Below are 20,055 nucleotides of genomic sequence, written 5' to 3'. Positions count from 1 at the left end.
TGTTCTTTGTGATCATACCATCAATATGGTATGGTAAATTGCAATTAATACATTTGTGAGATATAACAGCTACATGTAGGACTAAATGCAATCAAATGCAGCGTGCTTACCATCATCTTCATCTTTGACATTATGGTCTTCCTGGTCAGAAAGTGCAGCATCACTTTCGTCCGTATGAGACCTGGGGGAAGCTTGTGCTGTGGCGGCAGAGGGTAGTCGCGGGGGCTGCGGGGTGCGACGAGAGGCGACAGAACTGCGTCCGCTGACTGAACCATCGCCCCTCTCCCCGCGGTCCCGTTCGCACCGGTCAGGTCTGTCACGGTCACCAGACCCTGACTTCGAGAGGTTCAAAACTGGACTGTGGCCTGGAGATGAACCTTGTGAAAATAAAAGAATACGTTTTTACTAAATGACAAAGAGGTATGTTCAAAGCTAAGAGTAAGTACTAAGATGTGGGCGTGACGTGTGTCGACGTAAAAGAGCTTCGAGCATTTTTATATTGCACCGACATTGTTTATGAGATTAAAAGGTTTATGAAAATCATTTACCATTATGAGAATCTTCACGAGCTTTATCCATCGCCATCACACGTTCCATGTCTCCCCGTTCATCACGCAACCTGGAACAAAATGGTAGTTAGTGTGCCATGTTAAATTTAAAACTTCTTGTTGGCCTGCAAAAACTACCATGCAAAAAGAACCACATATCAATATCTCGTTAAGAACGTCAAATCTACTGTTTGAAATCAGTCACAGTTCTCCGCGAGACGAATCCAAACAAAGCTACTGACAAACAGTTTTATCATTTGGAACCATAAAGCATGCTTCCCACTGAGTTGAACAGCTACCACAAAAGCAAAGTATAATATTGTAGAACCCCGCTGCGTTTCTTTGTGAACGGATGAAGACGGTATATGTAATAATTTCGTGTACCGCTACCCTAATTCCACAGTCCTTTTTTATTGTGAATTATTAGATTTCTGATGCTTCCGTTTGATTTCTTTTTTATTAATATTTGATTATTCCGTATCTAATTACTTACATTTCTATATCTATTGAAATACATAGATATCGCAGATATTAAGTGGTTATATCTAGTAATTATGCCAAGTACTTACGTACGTACTACGCATAATTAAGGTAATTTAAACCCGTACGAGTTTGCTGATGTTTGGTCTTCACCCAATTAAGTCACTTGTTTTGTACATTTTAGTAGGAAAATATTAAATAGAAGTCGGAAACCAACTCTGCTCAATTCAAAGGGGCTAATGCCACAATTTTTGCTCAGTAATGGCTTTTGAGCATTTGAATATAAATGACGTCTGAAAGTGAAATGTAACATACATAATAAGTGGCTGTTTTAAGCCTTCACGGAACCCTTTTGTGGATTACAGAGTATTGTTTTAGTATAGAGACACCATATAATAAGGAATCAGAGGATATTTTATTATCGCTGCACAGTAGGTTATTGTATTATAATTGAGGCTATCAGCGCAAAAGTGGTATAAGCCCATGCATGTAATGCAACCCACATAGAAGATGAGGGATTGAGAGTAGGGAATTTCAAATTAATCAAATTGATATTATATATAATAATCATATACGTATATGACCAATATACCTCTATAATTATTAGGTAGTTTAGTGTCATTCAAAAAATATTGTAGATTTTTGTATTATAAATTATCGTGATTGATATTATGATGATATATCCTTGATGATTGTGGTTGCAGCTATTCTAAATTAAATAGCACTCTGGTCATCATCTACAATATTCATAGAAAGGAATAAAAAAAAATATGTAGGAAAGTGTGGGTATTTAATGTTGGAATACTATTTTACTGTAGTATATTATACTCCTTAAAACTAGTTTGTGCAATACAAAAACAGGTTTAAAAAACCTCTACAATCTCCATTACTCTACGACAGAACCCCCGAAATGGAGTCGTTTGGTACTTTACCGACGAGTCACGAAGCTCCGTTTGAATTTAATACATTTTTCATTTCCGCTGCTATTAGTATGTTAATAATTCCTTGTACTTCTTCAATCCTTTGATCGTTTTAATACACATTTATGAGAAAACATTTATATGAAAACTTAGCAATCCAAACTATATTTTGAGTAACTAAAATGCTATAAAATACGTGCCGATATAGAAGGAATTCTTTATAAAACACAGAACCAGCATTGAAAAGTGATCTGTTAAAAGATAATTCGTGTCAAACTTTAATACGTTAATGAGGTCTCTAAAGCCGAACGAATGCCGGAGAAATGAACAAATCATGACCACTCGATCGGACAAAAGATAAAGTTCGGATCAATAGGTGAAATAATAAATTATATCCACTTCCTCTGATATATTTTTATCTTTGTAAATGTGTTGTTTTGATTGATGATCCACGAGTAATTTTAATAAAAATATACCTTTGTAGTTTGTTTGATTAAAGGAAAAAGGTGTGGTGATGACATTCCATTTTTTCTTAAATGAAATAAAGAAATATTTTCTGATATAGGAATTCGGTTGTTTCTTAGTATGTACTAGTTGATTGGCGAACTTTTTATGCATAGTTTACTTTTTACAACTTTCGTAAAAGTTTTGTTGTTATAATTTATAGACACGTACCATTCGAGTACTGTTTGGAACAATAACTCCACAAGACAAATTAACAGCCCCCCAACAAACTGTCAGTTACAGCTTTCATCAGTCTGCAGAAATAATATTATTCATTCACTTGTCAAAACGTAAATTGGCGACGAATCACTGCCGAAGCGAGTTAAAACGAAGAAAAATACAAAAACTGACTTTCAATTCACGACGGGCAAATTTTGTTATAGACAACAAAAGAAAAAGAACCATGTTGGAAGTAATAAAGACGTATTTAGGCATTATAGTCAGATGTGCGAATAATCGTTATTTTACTAATATAAGTACTTACTAAAAGTATAGGTTTAGGTTCTGTTAGTTTAGACACGACAGCCTAATGATGTCCATATTATGAGGGTTAACTGAGTTAGCTAACGTTAACGCGAGGCCATTATAGAATGGCCAGTGGCCTAAACAGATATTCCGGGGGCACGCGCTCGGACAATACATTGCAATCTACCGCCGAAGCCAATGTTCGCTGATTAGTTAATGCTGAACTGATCGCTGGCCCCGCACCGTGCTGCCGCCACCCACCCGCCTAGTCCGGTTCGAACCGGTCTTGTATGCATAATCTGATTACCGTAAGTACTAAACAAAGCTTTCGGTAACAGTATGTCATTTACATAACCATATACCGAAACTGCGATGTCGATCGAATCCTTCCAAATGCACAATCCACTTATCTATCTTTTCTGCGACAATGCCTAAATAAACAAAACTAATTCCCTGAAATTTGCATTCACAAGAATCGATTAAGAAAATCAAATCCAGTTGGAACGGCCCTGCGTAAAACATTTGCTTGACACCCAAATCAAAAATCGTTTTAGCTCACCCTCGCGAGGGGAGGTTAGGGAAGCGTCGACGCCTCAACATTTATTATTTCAGACATATCACTCACATGCAAAACAAACTCCGTCCGATCCATCAAAAAGTTTGGTCGCAGCCGCTCCCGCGTCCCGCGCCCATACCTCTGCCACGGGACACAAATCGAGTGTGTAAGTACCGCAGTTTGAGGAAACGCGGTTCTCTGGTTTTGCGAAGAATCCGAATTTAATCGGTACATAATACGCAGTGTGCCGATTAATCGGCAGTTATTCAAACTAACTGAGTACACTAAAAACACAGGAGTTCCGGAATTAAACTGAATGAGTAATTTATAATTATGAATGATAAATGAAAATGAATATGAGTACTAATTTTAATTAGCAAAATAACTATATTTATTTGAAAAACGTTTTAATAAAATAAAGAGCAATATTTTTCATTCACAAAATCGATTTATAACTTAATATAAAGGAAAAGGTAATCGCAAAAGAATAAATAAGCTTGCTCATCCAAAAGAAATGAGCATTGCGACCCCCCCAAACAGTCAACAAAGCTTCGAAGAAAATCGAGCGAAAAAAGGCTAAAAACACCTTAGGGGTTTACTAATCGAATAAAAAATATCAGCGGCCGATGCCAATGTGTGGGGGAGGAATGGAATAAATTATAAAGAAAATACAAGTAGCAAAGGGGCCGTTGTTATGAGTAAAAAGATCCAAACATATGCAGATAACGCAATGTTTTGAAATGATGTACATGCAATATTGCCAAGTAATAACATGAAATATCATTTTGTAGATACAACACATGTTGAACTTACCAGAAGAAAGCGGAGCATGAAATACGAATTAATATATTCTTGTATACTTTGTTTCGGTATTTATGTAGAGCGTACAATATCAATTTAACAAGATAATAATAGATTTGTGTCAAATAAGAAAGAAAGAAAAAGTGCTTGTAAATTCTTACGGATTTACAAAGTCAACGAATTGCAAAAAGAAGTCACGGAATCCACTTTGCGAACACGGAAGGTTGTTATCTAGATTAGTGGTTACCGAATCACTTGTTACAAATACTACCACCCCACTGAATATATTTAGAAAACCTGATGTATAAGCTACTAAAGCTGAAAAAACGGCTGGCGCTAAAAATTCAAGCAATCAAAGAGCAAGAGAGAGGAGAAACACTTAAGGCGCAAGAGGCCGCGGAACGCAGGAATAATAGGAAAGCAGTAACATGATGACTTGTCGCCGGCCGCACCCTTCGCATAAACGTCACAATGTCATTTGTAAAAATTGCGGCTTCCAACTTCTCCACTTTCGGAACATGGAATTTATAGAGTGGACTCGAACACCAAACGAGGTAAAGACAAAAATAAACATGAATTTTATATCTTGTGGAACAAAGCTACAAATCACTATTAACAATAACTTGACCGCGTTATCCTTGCAAGAATGATCCGTATTTTATATTATCGTATAAAAGAAGGGTACAATATTTTGTTACATTTTACATTCCATTCAGTAACTGTTAAGGCTGCTCCATTTAGTTTTTATTCCCTGGCGGAAATGTCTAACCAAAATAACCAAATTCGGGGGCGACAAAAAGAAAGTGGGACCTCCGCGGGGAAACCGGAGACAGTTATTTAAATTTGAATAATATAATATGAAAGAAATTACATCACTTAATACCGTAATAAAAGTGCACTAAGCGACCGGAGCATTACGCCTGCCAAATGCAAGGAGGAACATGCAAATTCCGCTTATGAAACGTGAAATGAAACATAAAATGTGTTTGGTTAAAAATAAAATATGTCTTTCGAAGCTTCGGAGCTCATTACGATATTAGTACGTGAGGAGATTTAAGTTGTCTTCGGAAAGCTGCCAAGATGGACGATTTCGCAGAGAGGCGTTAGAGTTAGCGCAGTTGTGAATTTATAATCATGTTGATTTTGTGATGTCAAATGAAACCTCATGAAATATATGAAAAATACCACATTTTTCTCTTATTTGAGTTAGCTCCATTATTCATAAACTGGAAAATATGATTCCAAAAATTCATTTTCACCGAGATGAAAACACGAATAAAAAATATGGAGGTAACAAAAAATCTAACAAAATAACAAGCTATTTGTTCGCAGCAGATTACAGTAGGTAGCGTAACGAGATTCCGATCGAGTCCGCGATGTTATTAGGATTTAAGCGCCAGCGCGACGCCTGTCTCCGGCACAATGTTGGATAATTATGCAAAATTGCTTCTACGATTCGTAGACCCCGACTTTTTAGGGACATTACCATTATCTGTAATGGGAGTACGTTTTGATAATGCTGAATTTCAGTGTACGATTATTAGGGGAATACGAGTCGGATTGCCCCATTATATTAGTCTGTTTTTTGTCGCTTTACATTTTATTACCATCTCAACCTTGTTAGGTTTGGATTTCTTAGGGATTTTAAGGGTCGTAATATTATACGATTTAGTAACCGCCGATTGCATAAATATGACTTCTATGCCTGAATGCCCATGCATACCGGGAGACCGCAGATCTTAAAAATCTTTCCTGATTTTCCAGCGGATTGACTTTAACCCGTCGAATCATATAAATTTGCATGAGTAGACGTTTGATGTAGTGCATCATCTGAAGCCGCTGAGTACGCCCGCTCAGGGATCAGATGTATAGGTAATGATTGTGATCGGAGTGATCGCTCGTGTTGACCGCAACATGTTTCGAACGAGACGATAATGGTATATCGACGCACGCCTATATTTTCTGCGGTGATAGTCCTATACATTTGAGTGCGGTTGTATAGTTTACTATTATTTCTGCCATGATACAGATATAATAGACAGTGTGATAGAGGCCACAAGACGTTATTTTACTGAGAAAAATAAAAAATCATAATGTTTAAACAAGACAGAACACATAACTGAACAGAACACAAAATAATTCAACAATAAACTGTTAAAATTCATTGGCCATAATTATACAAACACGTGCATCATACGTTCATTATATATAATTAATAACTATATTTTTATATAAAGCGCCTGTCTCTTGACAGATATTATCTGAGGGACAAACACAATATCTATGTCGATTTATCTCAAACTATAGTTTACCCGTGTCTCGCATCGATCATAGTTTTGTTCTCGCCTTTTGATAATATTAACACTTTCAAAGATAAACTAACACATACATGAGAACACAGAGACAAAAAGTTGTCAATCTGGAAAACATTTACCTTTTTTGGTATTTCCAAATGTAAAAAAGTGTTACTAAAACAGATATAATAATAATACCAGGTGCATTCATTGTTCGATGCAAAATAATTAGTGAACCACATTCCGTTACACGTAACCGTAATAAATTATAATTAGCTCACATAAGTAATACCAGTGCACTAGGTACGTACGAGAGATAACAATCTGAATAAAGGTGCAGATAAGATCATACTTTCGCTTGTTGAAATCGAAGGTTTTGCTACGTGGGAGTGTTACATACAGTTAACCATGGCAACTAGATGACGTCTCATTAAAGAAGAAATAATACACGATTAATTAATTTAAATAAACAAGCCCGATAGTGGAACTTTATAATGACAGTTCGAGTGTAGATACAAGAAACCAGTTCAAATTCACATTCTCATTTGGATTCTATTTTTACATTCGTAGTTAATTAGATTTGCATAGTATTAACATATTAATTTTGTAGAAAAGGTTTCCTTATCACAATTATATATAAAACTTATCAATTGTTTTTATTGAAACATCTGAAACAAGTAAACATATTGTATAATGAACGTAACAGAAACAAACAATCGTCTGTACATACGTCACATATCGAATCGACGGGGAGTTTGGCAGAAAGTAAACAGAAAATATAATTTAGAAGCAATTTGGCGCGGATAGGTCGGCAATCAAATTGTCTCGTTAATATCGCGCTATCACAACATTTGATTTGTGGCTGGTAGGGTTGGCGGTTATTTAGCCATTCGATGCCCGCCGTGATGACCCCCGCTTGTGTCCAATATTTATTGAAAATGTTCCAGTCAATTTGAAACGTATAGCGGTTCGACTGCATTTGTTTATTGATGGATGAGTGTGCCCGCGGAATTGAATGACATTGGTAAACATTTAGTGAAATTTCTCTGGAACAAATCATGTATTGTAATAATAAATATTTTTTAAGAATTAATCATTTCAGTGTAAATATAGACAACCGCAGATCTGCAAAATAGGAAAATTTATTCACCGACAAATGCTGACGCGGAAACCGTGCTTTCCGCCGATTTATGCGCACTCACACACAACTCGCACTCGACGCGAACTCAGCATGTAAACAGTAAAATACTTTTTATTCGCGTTTGTAATTCCCCCGGAAACTGGGATTTGCATAACAAAACGGGAAAAGGTCAGGAAGCGAACAGAATGGCAAGTGTCCGGTTTGATGCCCAGTCAGCAATGTTGGGTGACAGAAAGCGCGTTTACGCACGACAGTTTAGTGGACTGATATTCGTGTACGCCAGGGCTTGTTAACTGTTAATTGGAGCTTTAATCTGTTATTTTTAACACTTTATTCAAATAAATTAAAGTAATCATATTTGGTTTGTGTAGCTGTCAAGGAAGTAACAACTTACGTGAAAGTAACGCACTGGCTTCAAATGTCAAAATTGTAGCTAAATTTAACAACTATCACTCTAAAATATAACACTATAACAAGGGCATGAAAAAGAAAATTTTAACAAAATATTCCGTGAATGCCTTTCAATCATACTGTCGCTGCAGATGAAACGTTTGAACGCAGCACAGAATGCTCAAATTCAGGCGTTGGAGATGCATATTCATGGTCGCCCGGCGCCACATGCAAATCAAGATTTACACACTGTAATGAATTCTTTTGATCTGCGGATTCACATATTTGATTCAGCCCGTCGATGTCAGAGCAGTTTGACATGATCATTTTGTATTCATAGTCTTTGCGGACGTCGATGTTCGTTTGTTAAACTTGTTAATTATGAATAAAAATAATTTATAGAGCAAAAGTGTTAAGCTTTTTGCATGACTATAATGTGATTCTTATTAGTAACTACTTATCGTGGAGGTCCAACTAATATGTGACAAGCCAATTCTCTTTAAAGTTGCTCGACAGCTGATACGTAATACTCGAATATAATATTGACTAATTTTAACTGAATTAATCATTACCATTAATATACACACAAGACACCTCAACGATCAATTGGTACAGAGATCGGTTGATCAGTTGGGAGTTGAGGATGTCCACGAAACTACCAAAAGGAAAAAGTAAACTAAAAACTTGCATAATTACTTTAGCGATTCAACTGTTCGAAAGAAACGCAGAAACGACAAGACGATGACAAATGAGCATCGCTCGGATCCAACACAGTCGGGTGGCGGACCTCATCAAATTATTCCCCACTTAAAAATCTTCGTAAACAAAAACGGGCCAAAGGAAAAAAATACTCGAGGGTAAAAAGTAGGTATTGGCAACATTGATTGATGCGTACTAATAGGGCGCGAAGAAATGAGGCCGCCGCGTAATTAAAGGAAAAGTGACATCTTCTGTCAGTAACAGTGCTCCTGCGCTGTATCTACTCGCATCCTAGAAATAGAACGGTCACGCCTTTTGGAGAGGAAGTGATTAGTGTTGCAAACTTATTAAAAATTATTGAGTGAAGGCGGCTAATTGATTGCTTGTCTCGTCACACTTCGGTTACTAGTACGTGAGTTTACATTTTACGTCTATTTTCTCTGGCGTTGCATGTTAATTACACTGAACATATTTTTAAATTGAATGCCATTAGTCCAGGCAGTTGGTTGCTTATCCAATTAATTCAATATCCATTGGAAACTATCTCATTTATCATGTCCATTTATTGCAGTTCAATGGTGCACTGAAAAAATCAATTGGGCTCGTTTAGTCAATTTTTGTTTTTTTCAGTATTTTTCTTAATTTGTGAAGATTAATTAAAATCAGAGAGCTAATTCGCCGATAGATTCGAAGCAGTGATGCCCTTTGAAAGTGTCACGGTAAAGAAGGAGGAATAATGAATGTTTCAAGTGGGCCGGCACGCGGCGCTGCATAAAATCATATCTACGATTAGCATAACCAGCTGTTAAAATATCATAGTGATGCAAAACAATAACACTGCTTTAAATGTTTTTTTTCATTATGTTTAAATTAAAGTAAACGTTGCACGTAAAACCTTAAGAAACATTTCTAGTCCTAGGGCGTACTCTTTTTTTGTTTGTATCATTATTTGGTTATCAAATGACAGAACCATAGCATTTTACATGCCATCGAGGGAGATGACGCAAGTATTTTTCTCTAAGGCATCCCTTATCGCTGTGTACATATCATTAGTAATGCAAAATAATGGGATACGGACACCTCGTGCCGTTTGCCAGATGATTAATGCCGTTCGTCATTAATTCTTATTTTTGATGAGAAATTTGACTTGTGCTGTCAGGCGCCGGATCCAGATTAATATAGGCTGACGGTGCAACTTGCGTTATGACAATATTCTTCGCTCGCTCCCCGACTTTGCCGTTTCCTAAATTTGTATCACAGACGTAGCTTCCTGGCATTGTTTTATTATTATATTTTATTGCAGTATTTCTTTTGATATAATCAAGAATTACAGGTACGCAAAGTAACATCATATGCTTTTGAAATGAATAGTTTGGTACACCAACAGAACTAACCGAATAGTTGGCCATAAAAGGCCAAAGTACAAAGAGCTACATAAAATTCCAGAACAACCGCATCGGTGACAAACTCGGAAGGTATTTCGGGGGCGCCGCCGTGACTCTGCACCCTTTACACAACGCCCTGCTTATATTAGCGCACTGAAAATCAAAAGTCGTTATTATTAATGATTCCGCGTCATGACAGTCTAAATATCTCCCGCACCCCGCTGGAAGTTATGCACTAATCGCGCCAGATTACACCCACTAATTCTAAGGCTCCCGAATGAATGTCGAGTCACCAGATGCGATCCAAGGAATCATAATTCAAATCGGAAGTAAAGAAAAATCACTTAAGGCTCGAAGCATTCAGCATCTTTATCTTCCGGATACAAGAGTTCATTTTATGACCATTAATTTTGCCTTTTCGTCGGTGTTTTATCACAACGGCTGCGAGGCTCTGTCGCACGTCTCATTAATCAAAAGCATTTGTTTACAACGAAGGGAATTTGATTTGATTAAAATAATTCGCAATATCCTTGATAAATATCACCCTCGGTCTTCGTTTGATCTTCACTGAAATTAATGGTGGAGGATTCAATCACCGAAATGTTGACGCCGAGGACCTTGACATTTGAATGACGTTGACATTTTTTATAGTTATCGAAAATAATAAAATGCTCAGATGATATATTCTACCTACACCTACCTAATTGCTTATCGGTGATAATTTTTTGATGATTTTAATCCAAAAAAAAGTTCACAATTGTTTTTTCCATATGAAAAGATTTTAAAACGGTATGGGTCAACAAATAAAGCTATCTTGGTAAGGCAAGGGGTGCGGGGATGAATAACGAGCCACGTCAGAGCGATGTGTGCCGTGAGCCTGCCCTCGCAGCCCGGCTTAGCCTGCCGATTAATCGTAGCTAATTTGAACCGAAACCGAATTCAACCGGACGAATGCATTGAGCCGACGATTTGTATGCGACTAATTGAGACTTTGATTTAATGCTGGATTGACACCGTCAACTCGATGCGAGTATTGCAATGTCAATTGAACACAGTTTCTTGTTGATATGGGTAAATCAAAATTGACTTAAAAGATATGTTAGGAAGACAATATTATTTGTTGATGTTTTACTAGGAAAAGCAAGCAACTACAACATAACTATTAGTGCTTGAGGTCGAATTATTCGCTGTCAACTTATGTATTCGGAACCTCATACAAAAGTGTTAATTGAAACTACGAGAAGATTTGCATTTGATAATCATCTTTATTCTTCATATGTGCTATATAAGTACGTTGTTTACTCAGTACGACATTTCCTTGTATCAGTACGTACAGTAATAGTAAGATGCATAAGGAAAATTTGGTACACAACGTCCCATTGCTTTGTCATCGATTACTGGTAACTCAAATGTTAAGACTCAGATTTCATTTTAATTAAGTGTCCATTGCCCATTTAAAACATTCTTGATCTTTGTTCGACGCAGTTTCCATGTCGAATGTCATCAGAATTGTATACTACGTTGCTACACGTGAGATTTTTCGTAATTCATATACTATGTAGTGGGTTATTCCACAAAAAAATATCAATAAATACATTTCATTGAAAAGCGACATCTGCGTCAGTTGTGATACCTTTAAAAGTATCGGCTGCGGAAAGAAGGTTATTCAAAAATCTCTCACTAGATGTCACTAGCGGCGACGAATGCCAAAAGTCAGTACAAAGATCTATAACAAAAACACAAAGGACAATTACGACGACTCGGTAACTGGACCAGTGGCTTAGATGGTTAGAGCAATGCTACGGTGCAGCATGGACGTGGGTTCAAGACCTACCGGGTTCGACGAAAATTTTTCTGAGTGTTCGATCTTTGTATTCATAATTATAACAAAATTGGTGGAGTTATTTCACAAAGAAAATCTCAATAAATACGTATACTATGTAGTTATAGCTAGGATTATACTGTCTGACCTTGTGTGTAGTGTTATAAATCTACCAGTTGATAGGCAGTCGTGAAGGGGTCTTTATGTAAATTAGAAAGCAGCGTTACTTTCTTTAGGAACCCGTTAACCAAGCAAAACAATTATAACTAAATTTCCCTTTTAAGAAACACCAATATTCATCATTAGATTCTAATATATTTATAACATAGAACATACGAGTACATCGCCCAGACAACCACAACAACCTTAATCGTAACAATCCTATTAGTAATTTTGTTAATGAAACATGATCAAGCACCAGTCAAAGAGAGAACAAAACAAACAGCAGACATTTCATTAAACCAGAGATAATCATGTCAATTAATTGGAGTTAGCATTGAGAACCGGTTGCACGCATGCGCCGGCTAAACGAACCAAGATAATGCGACGAGGAAGCGGTCAAGGATGTTAATATGTCTTAATATTAACTATTGCACTTGATATTCACAATTATTATTAGTTCAAGTAATTTTGACTATCTATCTTATGATTGAATCTTTGTCGATGCTGTTTAATAGGTAACATTTAAAATATGAACAAATTGGTGAAGTGTGAAAATATAATTAAAATTAGTTGAATAATATTATTGCGTGCATTTGCAACAAAGGTGTACAAAGAATCGGAAATACCTATTTGTGACGTCATATATGAAATTTCAGCAGCGAAATACAAGAACTACTATGATTAAAAGAGTTGGCTGCTTCGTCTGACTTTGAAATTTCAGCAGCGAAATACAAGAACTGCTATGATTAGAAGAGATGGCTAAGCAGCCATCATAGCAGTTTTAATAGCCAGTATTAGACTTTAGCCATTACGCCGATCGTCACAGTTGATTTTCATACAAAATAAAAATCTCAATTTTCGCTCACTGCGACTGCTTTTTGAGTATATATTATTGTACCAATAAAATAGCTTTTTTTCGATTATCTCATATTTATAATCATTACTTTCGCCTTGCCAAAGCCATCTACTGGCTATTAGATTTCATAAAACCGAGACCATCAGCCTTAATATCTCTAGTTGCGACATCGAAGGACCAATTTCGTATCCATATTCAGTATGTTTTAGCATCTTTCTTTCAGTTCGTTGGTACAATATGAAAATCTGAGAAAATTTGCATGTTATGTAACTACATGTTCATTATTGTAATTGTAGGTGTTTTGCAAATCTGACTGCATGATTTTTGAAGATTTGATTCTCTGTCACAAACGGGTTTGATTTTAAGCATTTCAGACTTAGGTACAATTACTTGTTAACCAGGAAGAAAATGTGCGTTCTTAATTGCTGTGGCATTTTTTGATGGTACTTCTCTGCGATACTTACTTGAAAGTAATTGTAAATACCACTTTTTCACTGGCCTAGATATAAAGAATATGTATAGTATTTTCTATATTCATAAATATACATAGATGTTCTTTATTATACGTTACATATTGCATACAACATATGTGCTATAAACACATATGTTTATAACAGTTATGTACGTGTTGCTAATATTTATTTATTTGTTAGATTATACGATTCCTTTCATTTTCTTTGTTACCCGCTTATGACCTTTGTTCTCACTGCTTTGGGTTGGTCCGAAGATATCTCTTTTAGACTACCTTTGCTCCCTTTTCGTATAATTAATATTTCTCTTGTATTCCTTTGGTGCAATAAAGAATATATCACTGCTTTTCGAGAATAGTGACCCAATCCAAAATAACTCCTTTTTCGACCTATGACTGATATGTGTCGGAAACATGCAAAATTTTATTGTGAATGGGACACAAAGTTTTTCATTTGTTGAAATAATCACATTCCAAAGTTGGGACAGTCTTCTTCTTCTTCATCAACCCATTTACACATCGCTCTGCTGGGATCGTACGACATATGTCTCAATTTTGAGTCGCAGTTTTTTTTTTTGTACCATCTTACTGACGAATTAGTTGCTTTTGAGATACGCCACTATTCTGGAAAACCATCAATACATACTTATTTTTCTTAAGCCATCCTGATGCTTTATTTCAATCCAAATTTAGTTATATTATATGTATGGTAGTTCATATGTGGAATAAGTTCCCCTTTACTATTTGACGAATCGACCAAACTTAAATTGTTCGCTGTTTTTTATTTGTAAATGAAAGCGTAATTTCTTTAAAGGCACTAATCCAGGGCGGGCGATCGCCAGTGACAGTGACACATCGGTACACGGCTCGCTGTCCGACTGTAATTCTACCCAGGCCCACACGAGAGCCGCAGCGAATTTCGTTAAACAATCAGCAATTGTTGTCAATTAAGTCTGGAAAAAATATTGTTTTACGATTCACCGTTGTAATATAGTTTTAAGTCTTCATTAGAGTTGAAATATTTTTATTTGTCTTTATTGTTTACAGAGGGTTTTGTTCTAATGAACACAACACCCTCACAATGACACATCCAACAAAAAGGTTACAAACTAAAATAATTAGTCTTGTCGTAAGTCCGGAATCCACTACATTGTACAGAGTCTTAGCCTCTCTAATACACTGAAATACCGGTAACAACACCAATGTTATTATTATTAATTGGTATAGATCTTTGCACCTCGTTCCTTTTACACTCCATAACTACATACCATATCCACTACAATTGAAACTATCAGCTTCTCTCATAATAATAATAATAATAATATTAATAATAATAATAATATTCATTTATTCTCTCCCAGACACATGATCATAAATGCATACTTATTAACGAGCGTTGAAATAATTCGAATAGGACACAAAAAGCGTCATATGGTAAACAGTTAAAACTAGAATTATAAATCTAGCGACATTGTGAAAATCTACAATATACTCGTAGCATCGCACCAATTTTGGTAAAATTTATCGAAATTTAACAATCCGCTTAAAAGCATCACCCTGTGCAAACGACTACTTTTGTTGATCTTGAAAAGGTATCAATCTATTACCGATGGAAACATTCAATCGGAGTACTTCAAAACCGCAGTCAAAACCGCGAGTATCGCTCAGAGTCCCACCGATCAATCACCATCCATTAAACAAGAAAAGAAAAGTGCTTTCCCCAAACGATTGGCCCTCGAATCAGCCCAATTTACATGAGAGCCGCTTTTTCCTGGCATCGAGATTAGCCCTGAATGAGTTTGATGAATCGCTCGCACCCCGCAAGCGGCGTGGTACGACTCTCGGCCGGCGAGCGGTCATTTGTTAAAAATACACCCGATCCACGGATCTAATTGTCTCCTCTAATTTCACACCCCCCGTGATATCTGCGCCGCGTTTAAATTAACTGTTTTTTTTTTCGTTTTAAATTAACTCGCTTACTCGACTTTACGTTCGTGTCTATTTCATTTAGCGCTTCAGCAGGTTTATATTTTTTGATCACAATATTTCCCTGTAATTTTTCTTTTGTTTAATGGTAATGTTGATGAAAGCAGAAACGAAAAAGAAATTAAGACAGTCAAATAAAAGCAGAATTAGTAAAATCCGGATGTTACACATCTAAGTTGTCAACCAATTACACTTAGGTAGGTTTGATATCTTTAACAATGATCGAATGAATCGTCACGTCGCCGACTAGTTCTCGAACACCAGTATGTTTTATAGATAAAAATTGTAACTCTGCATGTGAGTTTGGGTGATAAGTAAGTATAGCTTACCTCTCGAGATGTTTTACGATGTCCTCGTATGCTGCTCTACAATTCTCCCAAATACCAGATCTGTAGACAAAGAAAAATAAAATAAGAAAAACGAAGAAAAGGTATAGAGAAACTGGAATGATTAAATTAGAAACTAAAGATGATAATGAAGGTGAGAAACAAGTATAAGTACATCAATTTTAATTTACTAACTTCATAAAAATTGTGTTTTTAAAATATTTTTAACGAGTTCAATTGAGAGACAAAAATCGTCAAACAAAGTCTTTGAGAGTGCTTTACAGTAAGTTTCTAAATAAAAAAGGGTTTGAATCTAAAAAGAATAATTATGAGCACTCGATATTAAATGTTCCGTTAGGCTGAGCGAGGGGTCGAAGAAATTAATTATGTTTTAAAAACAATTGCTTATATTTGTACTGTAACAACTCATGCGTGATCGTTGAAATTGTTTCTCGATTACTTTGGCTCTTTGTTTTTCATTAAACTTTCCTTCGACATTCATTATTAAAGGAACTTAGCACTAAGTGTTACAAAGGATTCTAATTATTATTTGGTTGTAGATATTTTTTTTTTATTGCAACTACCAATATTTTACTTTTTAATGCGATAACGTGTTGGAATGAATAATGAATGACACTACGAGTGTGCATAGAATGTTTCGTTTTATTTGAAATGGCATGCTCTGTTGGAAATATTAATTGTCTTTGTAAAAGTCCGATCGTAACATAAAGGTCCGATCGTATTTCAACTAATGATTGGACTCGAGTTAAGCGATGATGTTACATACATATATTCATACCCTATATAAATATGGGAGGTCATTCGAACATTTCGTTGCTTTGTAAGAATTCAAATCGAAATATATTTATGGTACGGCTGTATTTAGAATATTTTAAATTATACTGTGAATAAGGAGATACTAAGGTCTCCACTCAATACAAAATCAAGTAACAACATAGAGCGATAAATTATGGGTTTTCGAGATAGACCGCTAATTTAGAAAGCAATGAATTTGTATAAGAATCCGCAGTTTTATTTCCGTGATTTTTAAATTTTGCTAAGGCTATTTTTTACATGAGTGTGATCAACATATTTATAATAAAAAAATTGTTTTTACGCCTATGCTTGTATAATAATATGACTTATTCTTATACGTCTAAAATATTGATATAAATTTGATATTTACTTCCCCGAGACTTAGAATTTTGGTGGTAGTCAAAATTTTTCAAACCAACAAAAAAGAATTGATATATAAAACGCAATTTTTTTAGAGATATAAAATTTTAAGTGTACATTTCGACAGAACTCAAAAAACTGAACAAATCTGTATAGGTATATAACTCATTTTCGACATTTTGTTCTTATAGAACTTATAGAATTTTGTTCTTATAGTCCAATTGAGTCTAAAGGTATCGATCGATATACAGTGTATTTTTTAATGGTACTATATGGAAAAATCTAAAACCATAGAAAAATAGGAAACTGTTTTAGGAACCATTAAGTCTTTTTTGTGAAAACAATTTTGGCATAGTGATTGGCATTTTTTGTCAAACGAGAGTTATCCATAAAAATGAATAAAATTTATCAAAATTTGTTTAGTGCTGATCGTCTCAGTTTTATGTAAGGATCATTTCATTGTATGGGAGGAAAAAAATTGGGACAGCAGAAGTTGGTCAAATGTCATACAAAATGAATAAAATTGGCTATTTTTTTTAATGCTGATAGACTCAGCTTTATATAAGCATTATATAAGAAACTGAGTCTATTAGCATTAAAAAAATTGATGATTTTATTAATTTTGTATGAAAAAATATTGACAATTTCGGCTGTCCAGATTTTTTTTCACAATATTACTTTAAGTAAATGAGACCAAAGTACAAAATAATTGCAAATACATATGCGGATGCTTGATGATGTGATGATGTTGGCGGTTGATGATGGAAGTATTAAAAAAGGTCGGGATTGACTATAGAGATAGACGAATTGTATATGAACTATACAAAAATGAAGAGACCATCATAGAGATAGAAGACGAAAGTAGGAAAGCAAAAATTAACACAATATAATAAGGCTGTTCACTTTCACCTCTCATCTTCAACATTTTTATCGAACACGCAATACAAAACATTATAGAAACATCTACAGAGGGTATAAGAGTGAATGGTCACAGGGTGTTATTTCTTAGATTTGCTGATGACATAGCTGTAGTTACAGAAAACAGAAACCAATTGGAAGCCCTACTCAATTAGATGAATCTAATTTTTAAGGAAATTAAGTTGATGATTAACAAAAATAAGACCAAAGTACTAGTAACTGCAAAATATCATTCCAAAATTACATCCATCAAAATAAATGACATTCTAGTAGAGCAGGTAACACATTTCAAATATTTTGGAAGTGTTATCACAGAAGATTCCAAATGTACAACTGACATAAAGACTAGAATCGCAATAGTAAAACAGGCTTTCCATAATAAAAAACATATTTTCACCTCGAAAATACCTATACCAATTGAAAAAAAGATTCATCAAAACCTATGTCTGGAGCACCGCACTGTATGGATGTGAGACATGGACAATAACATTAAAAGACAGAGAGAGATTGGAGTTATTTGAAATGTGGTGCTGGAGGCGAATGGAAAAAATAAAATGGATTGAAAAGACATCAAATAAGGAAGTTTTGGATAGGGTTGGGGAGGAGTGAGGTCTTTTAAATGCAAGAGAGAAGGGGGAAAATGTTTGGTCATTCGTTATGTAATGACAAATTTGTGAAAGTGATAATTGAGGGGAGAATAGAAGGGAAAAGAAAAAGAGGAAGACCGAGAATGGCGTATAGTGAACAAATAAAAAAGAAGATCAAAGTGAACAGCTATAAAGAGGTCAAAGAATGATGGACCGTGAGGAGTGGAGAAAGCTACACCAACAAGAATAAGAATAATAAATAAGATGACGATACGGATGCTATTTTCAGGTATAAAACATGTCCAATCATTAGTTTTTTTTAATAAAATAAAGTAATAAAAAATAAAATAATGTTCCAGAAAAAAAAATTGAATGTGAGTTAAACCACTTTTGCGCTGATAGCCTCATTTTAGGATTTGAACTCTCGATTACTGTCTTCTCATTACAAAAAGGTCTTATAGGAGAAAATGGTTCTAACCTAAGCTGTTTGAAAATTCCATACAAATGTGCACTTATTTAGTTCAACAGAATAACAGCCAACAAGCGCCCCTAAATCGATTCGCACTCAGTTCGGAGTAGGGCAACACACTCGTCACACTAGTCGAGTGGCAAGACTGTGGGGAAGTCAAGTGAGCATTGTGGGTCTTCAGGAAGTCAGGGCACCCACTATTTGTACTTTTCTAACTGGATTAACTCCGAGACATTTAACCTCCTTTGACCTGCTTACAGGCTTCTTTTTCGACTCGGTAATGCTTGCCTAAGCCGTTTACCAGGCGAAGATTTGTTCTTTTCAATGTGTTACTTGATACTTCGTTTTCCTTTATAAATAAAAAAAAAACTGTATTATAGCATTATAAAACTAATACATTTAATAAGTCTTGGCAATTGTATTTATATATAGGTATCTACTGTATCTGTATAAAAGCCGGTTTGACCTACCTTCTCTCAAACAGAAGCCGTGTGTTCGAATCCGTGTTTCTCGGAATTTACGTATGAAATTTAATTTGAATTTTACCATGAGCTTATCGGCAAAGCAAAACATCGTGAATAAAACTTGCGCGTCGAAAAAGGTTCACAACCCAACATGTGAAGCCCCCAACACTCATTGGGCCAGCGTGGCGGACTATGGCCTAAAGTTCTTTTTTATGATACTTAGGAGCGGGACCAACAAGTCGTGCGCCTGGTGGTAAGCGTCACGCCTGTTCAAAGCAGTTGCATTGCCACTCAAAGGGCTCCCACTGCGCCCGTTACCCTGAGACATATGGGTAAAGGTGCTTGTGAAATTACAGGCACATGGGACTTGTCAACTTATGTCTCAGGGTGACGGGTGTAGTGGCAGTGCCCCTCAGATCTTTGCGATTTAAAACTCTGAGTAATACTGCAACTGTTAAGGACAGGCGTGTAGCTTACCATCTGGCGCATGACGTGTCCGTCCCGTCACTTGATATTATATAAAAAAAAGACTTAAGTGGAAAAGCCTCATGTGCCAGTAATTTCACCAGCCCCTTTATACCCTTCAAATCCAGAATGCAGTAAAGCTCGCATTACTGCTTGGCGACAGAAATAGGTA

At 35.7% G+C, this 20,055-nt stretch overlaps 1 protein-coding gene across 5 annotated transcripts in view; it reads right to left on the bottom strand.

Annotated features, from left to right (window-relative positions):
- The window catches only part of LOC113226904 (dachshund homolog 2), a 162,212-nt gene that overhangs the window by 60,762 nt on the left and 81,395 nt on the right, over window positions 1–20,055 (bottom strand). For all 5 annotated transcript variants that reach the window (XM_026459705.1, XM_026459706.1, XM_026459707.1 and 2 more), the window contains 3 exons: window positions 15,808–15,867; window positions 549–619; window positions 111–377 (listed from right to left, as the gene is read on the bottom strand). In XM_026459705.1, coding sequence (XP_026315490.1) covers window positions 111–377; window positions 549–619; window positions 15,808–15,867 — 398 coding nt within the window. The remainder of the gene's footprint in view (window positions 1–110; window positions 378–548; window positions 620–15,807; window positions 15,868–20,055) is intronic.

Source organism: Hyposmocoma kahamanoa, unplaced genomic scaffold (assembly GCF_003589595.1).
Source record: "Hyposmocoma kahamanoa isolate Upper Pololo Valley unplaced genomic scaffold, ASM358959v1 202, whole genome shotgun sequence".
Taxonomy (NCBI): domain Eukaryota; kingdom Metazoa; phylum Arthropoda; class Insecta; order Lepidoptera; family Cosmopterigidae; genus Hyposmocoma; species Hyposmocoma kahamanoa.
The sequence above is the reverse complement of the archived record's forward strand: the minus strand, read 5'-3'. Positions and strand labels throughout refer to the sequence as shown.